This window comes from Chelonus insularis, unplaced genomic scaffold (assembly GCF_013357705.1).
Source record: "Chelonus insularis isolate UGA/USDA-ARS -01 unplaced genomic scaffold, ASM1335770v1 contig_150_pilon, whole genome shotgun sequence".
Lineage (NCBI taxonomy): Eukaryota > Metazoa > Arthropoda > Insecta > Hymenoptera > Braconidae > Chelonus > Chelonus insularis.
The window spans coordinates 1,538,918-1,556,665 of record NW_023276392.1 but is presented as its reverse complement, the minus strand read 5'-3'; the positions used below and the strand labels follow the sequence as shown (position 1 = coordinate 1,556,665).

The 17,748-nt window shown below is 31.5% G+C and overlaps 2 protein-coding genes across 13 annotated transcripts; one reads left to right on the top strand and one right to left on the bottom strand.

Annotated features, from left to right (window-relative positions):
- Positions 1–321: 321 nt before the first annotated feature.
- On the bottom strand, positions 322–5,095 carry dos (daughter of sevenless). 9 transcript variants are annotated; one of them, XM_035078136.1, is made up of 8 exons: positions 5,018–5,034; positions 4,659–4,946; positions 4,254–4,504; positions 4,011–4,139; positions 3,750–3,930; positions 1,559–2,548; positions 1,338–1,477; positions 322–1,273 (listed from the first exon to the last, which is right to left on the bottom strand). In XM_035078136.1, exons 3-8 carry the CDS (start codon positions 4,341–4,343, stop codon positions 1,037–1,039), a joined length of 1,767 nt encoding a protein of 588 aa, XP_034934027.1. In that variant the 5' UTR covers positions 4,344–4,504; positions 4,659–4,946; positions 5,018–5,034; the 3' UTR covers positions 322–1,036. The 9 variants fall into 9 exon arrangements, with proteins under 9 accessions (XP_034934027.1, XP_034934028.1, XP_034934029.1 ...); XM_035078137.1 differs by having other exon boundaries at positions 4,659–4,794; positions 5,018–5,033; XM_035078138.1 differs by having other exon boundaries at positions 4,586–5,095.
- Positions 5,096–5,477: 382 nt separating this feature from the next.
- On the top strand, positions 5,478–16,226 carry Ack-like (activated Cdc42 kinase-like). Of its 4 annotated transcripts, none has more exons than XM_035078108.1 (8): positions 5,478–5,756; positions 9,902–9,988; positions 10,675–12,075; positions 12,453–12,683; positions 13,088–13,206; positions 13,706–13,936; positions 14,307–14,896; positions 15,258–16,226. In XM_035078108.1, exons 1-8 carry the CDS (start codon positions 5,753–5,755, stop codon positions 16,084–16,086), a joined length of 3,492 nt encoding a protein of 1,163 aa, XP_034933999.1. In that variant the 5' UTR covers positions 5,478–5,752; the 3' UTR covers positions 16,087–16,226. The 4 variants fall into 4 exon arrangements, with proteins under 4 accessions (XP_034933999.1, XP_034934000.1, XP_034933998.1 ...); XM_035078109.1 differs by having other exon boundaries at positions 5,479–5,756; positions 12,450–12,638; XM_035078107.1 differs by having other exon boundaries at positions 5,479–5,756; positions 12,450–12,683.
- The last annotated feature ends 1,522 nt before the right edge of the window (positions 16,227–17,748 follow it).

Below are 17,748 nucleotides of genomic sequence, written 5' to 3'. Positions count from 1 at the left end.
CTTAAATCAAGTTTTGAGCTTCTTTACTTTTCGTTTTTTAATCTGTAATGTTATATCAAATATTAGACTTAGTTAAAATTAAAAAGATAATCATTGAGCACGTTAGAAACTCGATCCGATCTATTCATCAAATAGTAAGATTAATTTTTTACTTTAAATGCAAAGCAGTCGTTTAAAAAAACATTTATTTCAACAAAAATTTAAGTTTAAAATTTTACACTCATTTCGTACATAGATTAGAAACATTTTTGTAATTAAATATAAATATACTTAAAATCGGTAAATAAAATGTTCTTTAATAGTCTAACTAAAAATATATTTGACGTACATTTTGGTACAGCTTGATAGCTGTTTTCAATTAAATTAAATGAATTTTAATTAAAGGCAGTCGATCATTTTAATTTTATTTTAACTGTAAAATTTTTAAATGTTGTAGAAAAATAATAAAAAAAAATCGGGCATTTCTTGATTCGTTGAGATTTTCTAAGAGAGAACCTTATATAATATACAATTTTATTGAACTTCATTATACTTAGCTTAAAATGATATAAATACTATGGAAATTCACCATAATATTTGATTGTAAGAATTAGTAAACCTAAATAGTAAAAATTGTTTTATGATTAAGATATATGATTGAATCAAAAAATGCTTTCAAGTAATAATAATATAAAATTTTATAAATATTTAATAATAAAAATAACACTGCATCATTTTCATTAGCAAACTTCCCTAGTAGTCAGATTTTTATCCTATTAATATATTCACTTTAATATGATTTTCATTTTTTACGAAGCTATAAACTTTTCTAAATTTTTTTATTAAATTTGAGCAAAATGATCAACAGAAAAAAAATTGTACTACTTGGGCTCATTCATATTCTGTACATACACAAATAGTATACAAAAAAGTAAAGATTACCTTTTTCGCAATCTTTACAGCCAAAAATACTGTTCATCTATTTGGACTGAAATTAGTTCATCTATTAGAATTCATGGATTAGAAAGAGAATCATATTTAGAATGATTCAGTTCAATTAATCTGTACGTTTTCTTTCTTCTTCAACACGTTGTCTTGTTCGATTAAAAGCATCCGTTTTCAAAAAGTCTACAGTTTTGTAAACTGTGGTATTTGGTGACACTTGTGTGGTTGGTAAAGATGATGAATGGAAATTATCATTCGTTTCTAAATCTAGATCTAAATACTGTAAAACTACCAATTGTCGATCGGATGCCGGAATGAAAGTATCATGATCTTGATAATAATAAATCTGCTTAAAAAAAATCAATGTTATTTATTATATGTGACATAAATAATTGACGAAAAAGAATATGTACCTCTTCTTTGTCATCATTTGTGGTATTATCTTCATCTGATGTTGAATGATGTCTTATTCCGTATCCATGAACAGGTGATGGTGAATTCGGAAAGACTCGATTTTTCCTTTTATCTGGCGGTGATGCTAAATGCAATTGTTCTGATAAAAATGGATAAATATAATTAAAATAAAGTTTGATATCTTGGGCAAAAAAAAGAAATCAAAATATAAAAGACTTACTCTTCGTTGAAATTTGTGCTAATGTTGGTTTTAATTTTCGATTAATACTGGGTGGTTCTACCGATAAATGCTCTCCAGGACTCGTGTCATTTGTAGATGAAATTGATCCAGGTGTTAATTCATCTTTACCAATGGAAATCGAATCACTCATTTTTCTTCCTGGTTTCAATTCACGATTAACAATTGGTGGAGGTAACAAAAATCTTGGTGTGTATTGTGCATCTTTGACCAAAGGACTTGCTAGATTAGAATACGTTGCGGTGGTTGAATTTTCGGAGTATGGACTTGATGGCTCATCATCGTGGAAATCATATCGAAAAACACCATCATCCATGATTGACGGTGCAGCATTGCTATAAAAATGTTTAGGTAAATTTTCAGCGACATTGTTTGCATTCCATGTATTAGTTGAATTTGATCGATGATGACGCGGAAAATCATAAGTTTCATCGCCGATTTTAGCAGGTGTAGAAGGTGCTGGTGTTGTCGGTGTAGTTGGTTTAGAACTTTCAGTCGTGCTATCTAAATTTGTATAATTGTGCCCAGAGTTTTCTGAATTGATATGAGATGGTTTTGGTGGTCTAGGTGGTATTGAAGATTTTCCTCCAGTTGTTGAAGCAGAATCAGTCATTTTTAGTTTACCGAAACGCTTACAAATATTCCATGAACTGATATCTATATCTATCGAACTATGAGGAGGTTTAAGATCACTTGATGATGGAAAAGTATCCCAATTGACGTTTGGAATTGATGCTGTCCATTCATCATCAGTGAATACACTTTCTGCATCTGTGGTAGTTGGAGATTGTGGAGGAGATGGTACAAGTTTTCGTGGAGCATCGTAATGCTCATTATTATGAGTTATTTGTAAATGAGTTGAACTATCATTCAAGCGTCGTCCTGAAATACACTCGCTTATCGGTATATAAGGACCAGAAATTGTGCTTGCCGGTGATATCGGAGGTGATTCTTGAGGTTCAAACTGAAATACTAAAAAAAAATTATTTTAAGAAAATCATAATATTTAAATTAAGCTTCTATGGAACTTCAGGGGTTCTGGAACAATAATAAAATTTTAAAAAAATCAAGTATGATGCGAATTAATGCTAGATAATAAATTTTTTTTAATAATACCAGTATCATCGATACTTATGGTATTCCTTACAATTAACTTTTTAAGTAATATGTAGTAAGTATAAATAATTAAATATTATGAATTATGGTTTTTTTTAAACATTATAAACTTAACTCAATACCTGGTATTTAGCACTTGATACAGAAATGCTTAACAGAGCCCAAATAAATATTATAATGTTAACTTTTAACGTCAGCTGTAATAACAGTTACATCATATATCACTAAAATTACATCATCATTCAAGTTAGTATTGCAATATTAGCAATTTATAACATGATAATCATGAGAGCTTATGTCAAAAAAAAAATTATAATAAATTTTCAAAACCTATGTGCACAAACATGGTAAAATTTTAACTATAAATTTATTTAATATTAATTTACATTGTATTTATTGTTTATTAATATTCTATAATTCTTCCAGAACCTTAGAATTCATTTATATATCATTCACTAGCGTTTGTGGTAGTTATCATGCTAAGGGGTGGGTTTTATATGCCCTTCGAAAAGGCCGCACAAAATTAATGTAAGAAGATTATAATTTTCAAAAAAATTCTTGAATTTTATCTGTATTTCATTCACAAAATTTTCACAAGTTAAATAAACAGTAAACTACCCCCTTTTTATGTTTATCGTTCGTCTACTGTCTTTCGGTTTTTCATAAATGGTATCATTTTCAGTATTATTGTATTAATTATCTAAGAATAATTGATTTTCCTTTTTTTTTACCCATCATATTACGAATAAAAAGTTTTCATCAGCTACCTTTATGCATTTCACGAGCTTTGTAATAAAAGATCTGTCGAAAAGTTTAATCAGTAGAATTATAAAACAGTGATAGAATAGGTGCAGTATGTACTAAACATAGACCGAACCTATAAAAATAATAAACTTCAAAAATTAATATTTCGTGAACTAGTCAGACGAAGTCATTTAAATCATAGGACCTAACAAATATCATTATTATCTATGTCTACTATGAATTTAAATAAATTTTGTCGACAAAAAATTCGCACAATGACTACTTGACATATAATATTATTAAAAATATTTACATGGCTGTTCTTCATCTTGAGTGTATGCTTTTAGACCACAAACTTGACATACTGCATCAACCCATTTGTTCATCTCAGCTTCACTTTCCGCCACTAGATAATATATTCTTTTTGGTGTTTTTATATTAAACATATACTGATATTTTTGTTTTCGATTTTCAAACCTTAAACCAGCATCAACCTATAAAATGATATCTCAAATATAATTAAATGTGATAAATTAAGAAATAATAATAAATGTTAAATAGTGACGTAATATACTTGTTCGCATTGATCTAGATCAATGTGGCCTTTAAGTTTACGATATCTTCGGTCAGTGTAATATTCTAAAAAATATTGTCCTGGTAATTCACCACTGTGACGTAATGCGAACCATCGTTTTCTCCAACGCTATAATAGATAAAAATTTAACTTTATATTTATTACGGACATGAAAAAATTTTTAATACAAAGCAAAATTATATACAGTGTATTAAATATAAAAAATTTAAAGTTTATTATTACAATACTCACTGCTCTCCAAAGTTTTGTAGGAGGAGATTTAATTAACCATCCTTCATAAACAATTTCTCGTGATATTTTAATAACTTCCATATTTATCTCTAATATTGCATTCTCATCAAAGCAGAGCCGTTTTATTTTTACTTATTCAAGTTGAAGACATACATATGTCGGACATTACATTCAAAAATAATTGAATGATATGCATGTACTGATATTTTTTTTCGTAGAAGAATATTACAGTTCATTCTTACCTATAATATATGAATAAAAAGTATATAAATAATATATAGCAGATAACGGTTCAAAATATATTGATAAAGTTTTTAATATACAAGTAGATTTATCACAAGAAAGGTTAATAATAGTTTGATGTCAAATCAGCTTTGGAGTAATAACAATAATTACCACAAACACAGTCTCAAATGTATCTTTCGGATTCCAACACTTAACACTTTGCAATCACAATTTAATTATAAGACGAAACAATGTAGATAATCAAAATTCATTGATTCTGATCTCACCATAAAATATTTATTTATACCTTAACAAATAAAAATAGATTTTTGTATAATTTCTCCTAATATTAATTGACTTTGTTTTTTATTGTAGACTTATTAAATTCAATCAACGTTTTATCATCCAATCACAACCTTTTTTCTTATGTAAAAAGTTATGAAAAACTCGATTAAATAGCTGACCTCGAAAAAATCATGATTGAACTATAGTACAAATTAATTGAAAAAAAATAATATGTATATATATACTATATCCATTAGACCTCCTGTAGAACAATGTCCTATCCTGTACTACTGCCTTGAGAAAAAGCAGCAACAGCCATATTGAATGTAACTTGGTATTTGATGAGGAATTTTTACGGTCAAATATCCCCTGTTCCTCCTCTCATATGGTTGATACAGTACCGGACATAAATGCTGTTCAATTTTTTGAAGGTTATAAGGCAATTTCCCTATACTGTCTTATAGAAAATCACACAGCATTTATGTCCGGTACTGTACCATTGGGGGCAACATCTTCCTGTCTAGTTTGTCAGATGTCTCTACCAGTACGTAGTCCGACTGTTACATTTTTGGCCAGTTTGAATATATATTATACTATAGAGTGTATGTACAACACACAATATAGTACAAAGGCTATAATTTGTTTTCAGGATTATTTTTTTTGACACATTTTTTTTTTTACTTAACTTGTAATAAATCATGCAATTAACAATAAAATATTATTATTAATATTAGTTAGAGAATATGTTATTTATACAATGCATTTAAATAATAAAAAATACTCGATAAATAGGATATGTGAGTAAAAAAAACGTTACATTTATAAATACCAGTCATTTTGGAACAAATTTTTCCTATTGTGATAGTTTTTGTTATATTTGGTGACATTTCGACTGCAAGAAAATATTTTTGTTCCTCGTGCAACATCATTTTCTATTATTAAAATAAATTAGAAGCAATAAATACATCGTTTCTCATCTCATGGGTAAGTTAAATTTTATTTTTTGATTATAATTTTTCTATTATCTACTAACTTGTTGCTTCGTTGTGACATTTACGGTCATGTATGTTGATAATCTTTCGATAATCAAAAAGGAATGTGTTGAAATGAAAAATTGTGTGGTAAATGTATATTTTATAGATAGACAATTAATTGTATTGTATAATATTGAATATAAACTTTGATATAATTGTATACAATTTAAAATTCTCGATTTCCTTATTGATTCTTAGAAACCATTGTTCTAATACACTAGGATTTAAAGAACAATTTGAAGGAATTGAGTAATAAAAATTTTCTAATTATCTAATTGTACGACACAATTAATGTTATTACCTGAAACGGACTGACCTAAAAATTGAATGAAAAATCTTTTGGTCAATAAATATAACATCAGGTTTTTTGGGTTTTTTTAAAGCACTTAGTATATTGTTAATTAAGAAAAAAGAGGGGAGTTGTTATCTAGGTGCCTTATTGCTGCCTGAGCCGAAGGCTAGAGTGGTGAGCACCTAAAGAAGAATGTACTATTTTGTTTACATGGTCAACATATTTATTCTTATCACATTGTTGCCAAGAGTTATTTTTTTCACAGTTTTAAGGTGAAAGAGCTGCAGGTCTTTTCCTTGAAACAAAGACGGTGCCAATCAACACCATCTTCTTTTTAAGGGAAAAATACGTCGCTATTTTCCCTGAAAATAAGGGAAAAAACTCAACTTTCAGCAAGGCGACACAATAGTACATTTTACACCTAGTGACGAAAGTAGACTTTCTAAAATCATGTGTAAAATTACGACCCGAGCCGAAAGCGAGGGGGACAAATACAGTCTAATTGTTCTTTTTGAGGCTGATTATAACCTTTCATCATACGTGTGTAGAAAGTTTAAGCCGTCTCTAATAAAAAAGTGGACTTTCCGCGTGAGAATGAAAAAAATTAAATTTTTATGTATACGAATTGCCTACTCTTGGCCAACTCGAGCAGTTGCTCGGGTTGCTCAACGGAGACCACGGGAAGGTGGTAGGCTTCCTCCGTCGGGAGGGGAATGGGGAAGGATGATAAGGATAAGGTTGGAAAGGGTTAGATGGGTCATACTTACCTGGACCCATGTAGAGGATTTATCCTCTACATTCTGCTGATCCACTCCTGTTCTCGGCGAAGTCGGGTAGCCATCCTCAATTGTCGACGGGCTTCTCTGCGTCGTTCCCTCAGGATGCGTTGGCGGAGCTTGTTGGCCGCCTTCATCATAGACTTGGCTGAAAAGTCTATCTGATCTACCAACTCTCCACAGTCGTCTTGAAGGTCCGTTCCCTCAGTGACGTTCCGGACTTCGGCAAGAAGATGCTCCTTCAACACTTCTCCGTCTTCTGGAGTTCCGCCAGCTACGATTAGAAGTCGAGCAAGTCTCGTAGTTACAGTTTCTACAAACCTCTCCCGAAACTCCTGGACTTCTGGATCGGCAACTTGCATTCTGCTTTCTTCCATTGTCGGCACAAATCAATAACAATAATCACGATGTGAACACTTCGAGCTCTCACGCGGGTATGAACTGATTTGGGCATTACAGTCCTTAGTTGTGCCATTAAGGACCTCCTTTTTCCCTTCCAAACTCTTGTCTTTAGCGATCTTATTGGCCATAATTCACCCCTCGAAAAATTCTCATGATCCAAGATTTGCCCTGCTACCCCCATGGAGGCTGAACTGGGAAATTCCCAAAATCTAGAAATTTCTCATAGCCAAGTTTTACCTGCTTAAGAACGTAGGGTTTCAACATGCAAAAACACTAAAAAGCAATAAAACACCTGCTTGAAAATTATGACGACTAATACTGCAAATCGTCACGTTCATCGAGTCATAAAAAAGGGTCCAGTGATCAGGTAGATAATTGATCAGGGTTAGCAAGATGAAAAGGTCGAATAAGTAAATTTTCCATAGAATAATAAACTATCTCTGTTAAAAACAAAATCGTTCAAAAAGCAATACAGTCATGACGAAATTCATGAAACAAATAAGTTCAAGAAAATGAATCTAACATAAATTGGTAGAAAAATACTTCACTTTTTGCTATTTTAGACAAACATTAACGACAATAAATTGCCTGAAAAAATTCTATTACACTTAACATACATACAATATTTAAATTTCAAAATCGAATACTAAAATGTATTTGAAAGAAATTTTTCCCATGTCCGAAATGCAGGCATAACTGTGTTGATTACAGAAAAATACGATGCTTATATTAAACATAAATGTATAGCAAAGATAAATACCAAATCAAATAAAGATTTCATGAAAGAACACCAAAGGCTAAAGCTCTAAGTGTTGATGGTCATATTACGTACTATAGGAGCATCTTTATTTTATCAGAAATCTTATGATTTATATAATTTTTAATTAATCATTTACTTTTTATTCAATTAAAAAACCACGCTTCAAACAGAATCATAATGAATGGAGAATATAGGATTAGCTGAAATGACAGAATGTTTTTACAAATATTCTAACATTTACCGAAACAAATTGTAATTAATCATTAATTTTTCACTTCAAATAAATCTGAAACGATAACTTAGTTAATTGTTTTTTATATATAAAATTAAAAATCCTCTAATTTTCCTCTATTTGTCTATTTTAACGAAGAATTTACGGCCATCCTTTATGATAGACAATCACCAACGTGGTTAGGACTTCAATAGGTAACTGTTTAGTAGTGACGTATAAATTTCTAATTTGAGCAGAATTTTATTGTTCCAGCAACTTATTAATAATTTAGTCAGTTATAAGTTTTATAAGATTTCAATTCTAGCGATAATGAATTTCGATTATGACTCCAATTTACGCAATAAAAATGTTTCATATAGAAGATGAATCTAATAGAAGTAGAAAAAAAAACATTTTAAATATAAGATTTGCCTACTCTTGGCCAACTCGAGCAGTTGCTCGGGTTGCTCAACGGAGACCACGGGAAGGTGGTAGGCTTCCTCCGTCGGGAGGGGAATGGGGAAGGATGATAAGGATAAGGTTGGAAAGGGTTAGATGGGTCATACTTACCTGGACCCATGTAGAGGATTTATCCTCTACATTCTGCTGATCCACTCCTGTTCTCGGCGGAGTCGGGTAGCCATCCTCAATTGTCGACGGGCTTCTCTGCGTCGTTCCCTCAGGATGCGTTGTCGGAGCTTGTTGGCCGCCTTCATCATAGACTTGGCTGAAAAGTCTATCTGATTCACCAACTCTCCACAGTCGTCTTGAAGGTCCGTTCCCTCAGTGACGTTCCGGACTTCGGCAAGAAGATGCTCCTTCAACACTTCTCCGTCTTCTGGAGTTCCGCCAGCTACGATTAGAAGTCGAGCAAGTCTCGTAGTTACAGTTTCTACAAACCTCTCCCGAAACTCCTGGACTTCTGGATCGGCAACTTGCATTCTGCTTTCTTCCATTGTCGGCACAAATCAATTACAATAATCACGATGTGAACACTTCGAGCTCTCACGCGGGTATGAACTGATTTGGGCATTACAGTCCTTAGTTGTGCCATTAAGGACCTCCTTTTTCCCTTCCAAACTCTTGTCTTTAGCGATCTTATTGGCCATAATTCACCCTCGAAAAATTCTCATGATCCAAGATTTGCCCTGCTACCCCCATGGAGGCTGAACTGGGAAATTCCCAAAATCTAGAAATTCTCATAGCCAAGTTTTACCTGCTTAAGAACGTAGAGTTTCAACATGCAAAAACACTAAAAAGCAATAAAACACCTGCTTGAAAATTATGACGACTAATACTGCAAATCGTCACGTTCATCGAGTCATAAAAAAGGGTCCAGTGATCAGGTAGATAATTGATCAGGGTTAGCAAGAAGAAAAGGTCGAATAAGTAAATTTTCCATAGAATAATAAACTATCTCTGTTAAAAACAAAATCGTTCAAAAAGCAATACAGTCATGACGAAATTCATGAAACTAAGTTCAAGAAAATGAATCTAACATAAATTGGTAGAAAAATACTTTACTTCTACACAAAGCTTATAATATTAGCCTACATCCCGTTTTGCCGTTTCAAAGAATTATAGTATTTAAAATTATTTATGTCATCGCTTTTTCATTTTATATTTCATCTATAGCTCTAAATTTCTGTTCTAGATATTCCAAAAAAAGAGTCAACTGAACTTGGATTATATGACTTTCTTGTTGAAGCTGAACTGCAACAATATTACGAAACTATAAGAGGTAGAATTTTAAGTACAAGTTCTATTTCAACTTTACAAAAAAATATTTCATATGCACACTTATATTTAGCTAATCTTGGTAGCAATTAAGAGACATTTTAACTTTGATGATATAAAGCATAATGTATAATTTTTGCCATTTTTTTGGTCATGCTAGAGCTGAATTATGGGCATATATTTTAGGGTTTTATTATTCTGCCATCTTATTGATGACTTAAAAAACTACAATTCTAATTTTAGCATAAATTATTCTGCATTGACTATGATTTTGATTAAAGCAGTTGAAAAGTTTCATCTTGAAAAATCTATTAGCATGCTTATAATTTATATAGGCTTCATAGAATGTGAGTCAATACTAACTATTGACTGGTTGTTCAGTAGGGTCCATACAAATTTCTCGCGAATATCTTCCTTTTCCTTTGCCAAGAAATATATTAGTAATTTCCACATCTTTTATACGAATATTCAAAGTAAAAGAATACTTTTAAGCATTTCTTGAAGCTTTTAAAACCTCTCTAACTATGATCTATCCAGCAATCAATAATGTTTTTCGGATGGTAGATTGTAGGTGATGTAATGTCATCAGGAAGTGAAAAACTAAAAATAATTTTTTATATTAAACAAGATATTGAGATGATAAATTATGTATAAAAACATTATCTCAAACCATTCAATTTTCTTTTTCAGATGACTTCAAAGTTGAAGCTACCGCACAGTTGAAACGTATCACAGAAAATGATCTGAAAGCTATTGGAATGAGTAAACCACAAATGTGCCGTTTGAAAAAATATTATCGAAAATATTTTCACAAAAATAGTTTGTCAATGTCTAAAAAAGTATTATTATCCAAACAAGATGGAAAGCATTGTGGATCTATTGATCACACATTTGATGGGAATTATGACAAACTTATTTCCAAAATGTCGAACAAATATATCATCTCTACAGATTCAATAGTTATCCATAAAAAATTAGGAGCTGGTGAGTTCAGCATAGTCCAACAAGGTATTTGGAATAATAATGGAAAACGTATTCAAGTCGCTATCAAATGTTTATCACGAAAAAACATGCAAAGTAATCCAATTGAATTTTTGAAAGAAGCGTCGATTATGTATTCTATCAATCATGACCACATCGTAAAACTATATGGAGTTGCTCTCGATACTTACACGTGTATGCTTATCACAGAACTTGCGCCATTAAGATCATTATTAGAATGTTTGAAAGAACCAAGTGCACGAGTGAACTTCTCAATTACAACACTGTGTAACTTTGCTACTCAAATCGCCAGTGGAATGCATTATTTGGAAACGAAAAGATTGATCCATAGAGATCTTGCAGCTCGTAATATTTTGGTGTTTTCCAAAAATAAAATAAAAATATCCGATTTTGGATTTTCTCGAGCATTGAGTGTTGAAAAAGACTACTATCGTACTCAATATAATGTTAATTTAAAGCTACCAATAGCTTGGTGTGCCCCAGAAAGTATATTATACTTGAAATTTACATCATCGAGTGATGTATGGGCGTTTGGTGTAACATTGTGGGAAATGTTTTCATATGGTTCTCAACCGTGGGCTGGTCTTACTGGTCATGAAATTTTAGATGCTATTAATGAACCTAGATTTCAGAGATTAGAGCAACCTGATTATTGTCCCCGTGACTATTATTTATTAATGCAGAAGTGTTGGCAACATGAGCCAATAAAACGGCCTCAATTTAGTGAACTAGTTAAGCTGCTTCCAGATATGCAACCAGAACAGGTTCGAACTTTGCAGAAGTCTGATGATGTTAAGCAATTGATTTATCGACAAAATGATATTATATGTGTTCTTGATAAAACTACTGATAGCCATCTATGGAAAGGAGTACTTAATGATGGAAGAATTGGATTTTTCAATCCAGCCCATACAACAGCTCATCTAAATTTTAATAAAGATAAAAATATCAACGAGCATATTGAGAATAATAATAAAGATATCAATGCTCGTAGCCGTCAAAAAATACAGATAGATTTAATATCATCTCCTCAAAATGACTCTAATTCAAACGAAGAAGACCGGAATAACTTTGACTTTTACAAACATGGTAAATTTATTTTTGTAATATTATTCAAAAGCAATTATCGTAATAGATGTTACATGCATTTAATATTTTTTATAAATTATTTATGACTAAGTACTGTATTAAATAAGCAGTGTTTTGCAATCTTCAACTCCACCAAGGACCCACAGCCATTTTTTTATCTCAAGAATAACGGAATTGATCTATTCAGATTCCGAAATCTAAAACTTAATTATTATATCTTGAGTAGATTATTTGTACAGACATATAACCCTCGACTGAATCATTCATAATTGTCTTATTAATGCCAATCGTTTCGACTTTTAGCCCCTATTCTGACATCATCATAAATTATGCTAATTTTTTTGTTAATTTCATTGTTATACGTCTTGTTATAGAAGGATTATCTATGGGATTGGACCACCATGACATGAGGGAATTACTAGGAAATAATCAACTATCAGATTTTGTTGCCAGTTCGATTGTTGAAGAGAACATTAATAATCAACATGAATACTATGAAATAAAAGAAGAGGGATGTAATAAAAGTCTGATAACACCGACTGGATCTAACAAAAATGATCCTGGTACGAGTTTAACTAATGACATAGATACAATATTTCAATCATTTGGTAAGACATTTTAACCAACAATGAATTCAGTTATCGGGGAAAGAGAAGAAAGAATTCAGATTTGATCATATTAGATAAAATTATATCAAATCTGATCATGTAAAATATTTTTTGACACCTGATTACAATCGAATCTAGCATCAGATTTCATGGAAATTAGTTCCAATAAAGTCTCATTGAATCTGATCAAATGTAATTTATTTTGTGATCATATTTAGCTAGATCTAATTGATTGATATCTTGGTTTCGAATAATTTTTTTGATAATGCCCACTAGTCTTACATAATATGCAAAACAATAAATCGAAATTGCAAATCGCATGTTTTCATCATGATATCTTGATTACAATTTTTTTATCTTAGCCATCGCTAAAATTTAATACAAAACATTTAAATTTTTTACAGGTGCACCATTTCTTTTTTCACCAGAAAATGGTACATCAGCAGAACATGAATCCAGCAATGTACAGAACGAAATTCGTGAAATGCAAACAAAATCAAGCGTAAACAAGAAACAAACTTCTGTAAGTATCCTTTGTAGGGAGAATTTATTTAGAAAGTCATTTAAGTCTGTTTCAAGTATTATTTTATTGATTCTCTTGAACTTTTAATGGACAATGAATAAGCCATTGTGATTTACAACAGAATTTTTCGAAGGTCTGATTTCAATAAATTTCTGCGGATTAACTCATTTTAATCCTTATTTAAAAGTGTTCAGGTACATTATTGTCCCAAGTTTGTACTGAGTTTTTGCATGCGTTTTATTACGGTTTCAAAGGTACGAGAGCCCTAAATTGTTGGACCTTTAAGAGATTCTACTGTATAAGGCTTTATTATACACATGAATTATACAGGAAAGATGAAAAAAATTTGAGTTAGGTGCTGATGAACTACTAATTTTTAAATGTAGTTAATATTGAATGTCTAGTTAAAAATCATCAACTACTAAACTCAATACATCATCAAAGAATTTTTTTTTCTACTCTGTCATAATTATAATCTCTTTTTTCGAAATTGTTCAAGGTAAAGCCTATATCTGCAGCAGATCAGAAAACTCTGTATTCAGCCATTGCTATGGCTCAAGAACTAACAGCAAGATCCATGACAGATCTTGAACGTTCCCAAGAATTAGCACAAGTATTATCGAATACTTCCAGACATAGAAAATTCTCTATGAAATTAACAAATCAAAATAGTCCGAAACATAATAGACGCCATTTCTCGGAAGAAGCTGCAAGCATTCCCGATATACAAGTGAGTATTATTTTATTGCATTTATCATCCATAATATTTAGCACAAATGTCCATGTAATGTGTAAACGTATTATAATGTCCTAATTCTCTCTCTTCTCTCTTAATAGTCATCTATTTATTCATCAAGACATATAGGAATGTATTGTTGAGAATTTTTAACTCTGTTGGTGTAAAGGCTTCATTCGTATGACAGTCAATCAGAAAAATAATTTGTATATATAGATTAATTAATGAAGATTCATATTAAAGAAAAAAATTCCATGATAGTTTTAAGAAGCAAATTTTCAAAAGGACTCTAATTGAAAGAAATGTGTAAAACTCTGGATATTCGTGTGAATACATAATAAAATTTGAAAACACTTATTTTCAGGCGACTTTGTCTGATGAGGCAAAAGCAGTGTACAACAGTTTAGTAGCAGTGCAAGTATTCAATAGCTCTCTTCAAACCGACGATTCAAAAATGTCCAAGTATAATTTTCCAGACGAATTACAAACAATGAGTAATAAGAACTTGGATATGAGTATTGTTTCGCCGCACTTGGAGGAAATCATGGGATTTAATAAGAATGGAAACCAATCAAATTCATGTCTATTAAATCTATCTTCGAAAATAAATGATTCCTGGTTCTCTTTATCACCTTCCATGACCTCATACACATTGAAGAAATCTCATTCGATGTCAAATATTGAAGCTAAAGAAAACGCACAGCAAACAGAAACGAATCCAATTCCTTTACCTCCTCGCGATAGATCAAAATCACTACATTCGCAGCTACTTCTACCTAGACATAAAAGAAAATATCCCTTGATTATACCCGAGACTACGGAGAATTCTGCACAGACAATGGAACAAAGAGGAAAAGGAGATTTTCCTGCACTACAAGAATCGGATGATAACTCTATTTGTTCTTCTGATGTGAGATTGAAAACTCCTGTTTATGCGCTTCGGGTTTATAATAGGTAAGTTTTTATCACAAAAATAATTTTTATATCACGTCTGCATAGTAAACACTAACTTACCGCACGGATCTGCCGTAAGTAAATGAACAATTGCCCACGGGTCAATTTCACGCGTACTAACTTTAATCTCGTACGATAAACAGCATTTACTACACAGCTGTAATGTAAAATAGAACGTGAGACTTGAACCGTGAATACTCTAATTGCACAAAATGTTATAGGATAAAATTGATTCATTTGTATGTGTAAAAACGATTAAGACCAGTAGAGTATCTTTAAAAAATCAATTTAATAGTTTTTTATTTGATTGCATCCTATTTTTCATAATATAGTAATAATGTTATCTTTTTTTTTGTTTCAGGCTAGATAACTTGGAGCAACCGGCAATTATAGAATCAGAAACATCAAGTTCTAAAGATACTACATCAACTTCGGATGATTTGAAATCTAGAGCTGAAAATTTCATAAAAAGTACTGATATATTACCAGTTAACAATGTAAAAGTAAAAAATGTTGAACACTCAGATCATGACAATGAAATCGATACAAAACTAAAATATTTATCGTTAAATTTTAAAAATGGTAATGACTCATCTAATAATGAAAATTTTAGTAAATCAACAGATTTAAAATCATTTAATTTCGAATTGTTGAATAATTTTTATGATAAGTATTCTCAAAATCAAAATAACTCATTTAATTCTGATTTGAAATTAACAGTGAATGATATGAAAAGCACAATACCAACATCTAGTTCAAGTAATCATAATTATTGTTTAGATTCAGTTAAACAAACAGATCAATCTGTTTGTGTACCTGAACTCTTTCGGCAGTCTGACCATGTGTCATGTGAAGATCTGCTTGAATTTGCATATGACAAACCGAATATTCATAGAACACGAGGTCCACATAATGGATCTCAATCTGATGAAGTAAGAATCATGTTGAAAGTTTTGCATGGCCAATCAACGCCAGAATCATGTGTGTTAGCTTTAAATGCTGCTAGCTGGGATGTATTAACTGCTATTAAACTAGAACGATTGCGTAGCTTACTTCAAATACAAAGTACTTCCACAACCCTGAAAAACTGCCAAAAAATATTGAGCCGATATGGTGGCAATGTAGTTGAAGCAGCTACGTTTCTGAAGTCAGAAAATTGCAATGTTTTGAATGATAACAATGTAGAATAGATGTTGTAGCTATTGTACACATTGGATTTGTATCAAATGAATTTATTTGACAATCAGAATATGTACTTAAAAGACTGTAGTGTGAGTTTATAAAAAGTATTATTTTATAAATTATTAATAAAAAAAATTAAATCATCTAATTGATTTTTTTCTGTACTTAACTTATATTAGAAAATATCCGAACTACCCACTACCTTTCTAATGACTAAAGACCTGCTTATCCTGCATTTAACTGATCTAGATTTTTAAATTATCTTTTTGTTATTGAGAAAAATCGTGAAGTATAAAAGTCTGTTTAATTCCCATGTAGGTGTGATGCGGTTGAATAAAGCTCATATGATAGACGTAGACAAGACAGGGTAGATTAATACCCTCTAGGCTAGATCGATAATCTCGTCAAAAACGTGCACTTTTGTGTGCTTCGCGAGATATGAGCGTTCAAATATTTTTTTATGATTTTTTGAAGCATAAATAACTCACGTTCTATAAGGCCCACATGGATTATGAACACACCAATAAATTCGTCCAGAAGAACCTTTCAATTAGATTGTTCGAAATCATAATCAATGATAAATAATATATGCTAAAATAAAAACTACAGTTATTAAGATCATCAATAAGATACCAGAATGATAAAAACCTAAAAAATAACAGAATTCAGGCTAGCATTACTGGCTTCATCTACAATATTAATTCGTAGAAAGACATTTTGTTTAATTTCCAACCCTGGACATAAGAAAAATATCTATCGAATATATTCTAGTATTTGATTCTGAAATTTAAATATTGTGTGTATGTTAAGTGTAATAGAATTTTTTCAGGCAATTTATTGTCATAAATGTTTATCTAAAATAGTAAAAAGTGAAGTATTTTTCTAACAATCCATTTTAGATTCATTTTCTTGAACTTATTTATTTGTTTCATGAATTTCGTCATGACTGTATTGCTTTTTGAACGATTTTGTTTTTAACAGAGATAGTTTATTATTCTATGGAAAATTTACTTATTCGACCTTTTCTTCTTGCTAACCCTGATCAATTATCTACCTGATCACTGGACCCTTTTTTATGACTCGATGAACGTGACGATTTGCAGTATTAGTCGTCATAATTTTCAAGCAGGTGTTTTATTGCTTTTTAGTGTTTTTGCATGTTGAAACTCTACGTTCTTAAGCAGGTAAAACTTGGCTATGAGAATTTCTAGATTTTGGGAATTTCCCAGTTCAGCCTCCATGGGGGTAGCAGGGCAAATCTTGGATCATGAGAATTTTTCGAGGGTGAATTATGGCCAATAAGATCGCTAAAGACAAGAGTTTGGAAGGGAAAAAGGAGGTCCTTAATGGCACAACTAAGGACTGTAATGCCCAAATCAGTTCATACCCGCGTGAGAGCTCGAAGTGTTCACATCGTGATTATTGTAATTGATTTGTGCCGACAATGGAAGAAAGCAGAATGCAAGTTGCCGATCCAGAAGTCCAGGAGTTTCGGGAGAGGTTTGTAGAAACTGTAACTACGAGACTTGCTCGACTTCTAATCGTAGCTGGCGGAACTCCAGAAGACGGAGAAGTGTTGAAGGAGCATCTTCTTGCCGAAGTCCGGAACGTCACTGAGGGAACGGACCTTCAAGACGACTGTGGAGAGTTGGTAGATCAGATAGACTTTT

Coding starts and splice junctions, on each gene's coding strand:
- Ack-like (XM_035078107.1), top strand. Junction 13,207..13,705: donor TAAACAAGAAACAAACTTCT/GTAAGTATCCTT, acceptor AAATTGTTCAAG/GTAAAGCCTATATCTGCAGC. Junction 13,937..14,306: donor CAAGCATTCCCGATATACAA/GTGAGTATTATT, acceptor ACTTATTTTCAG/GCGACTTTGTCTGATGAGGC.
- dos (XM_035078138.1), bottom strand. CDS start 4,343: ATGGAAGTTATTAAAATATCACGAGAAATTGTTTATGAAGGATGGTTA. Junction 3,931..4,010: donor ATCTAGATCAATGCGAACAA/GTATATTACGTC, acceptor ATCATTTTATAG/GTTGATGCTGGTTTAAGGTT. Junction 2,549..3,749: donor TCAAGATGAAGAACAGCCAT/GTAAATATTTTT, acceptor ATTTTTTTTTAG/TATTTCAGTTTGAACCTCAA.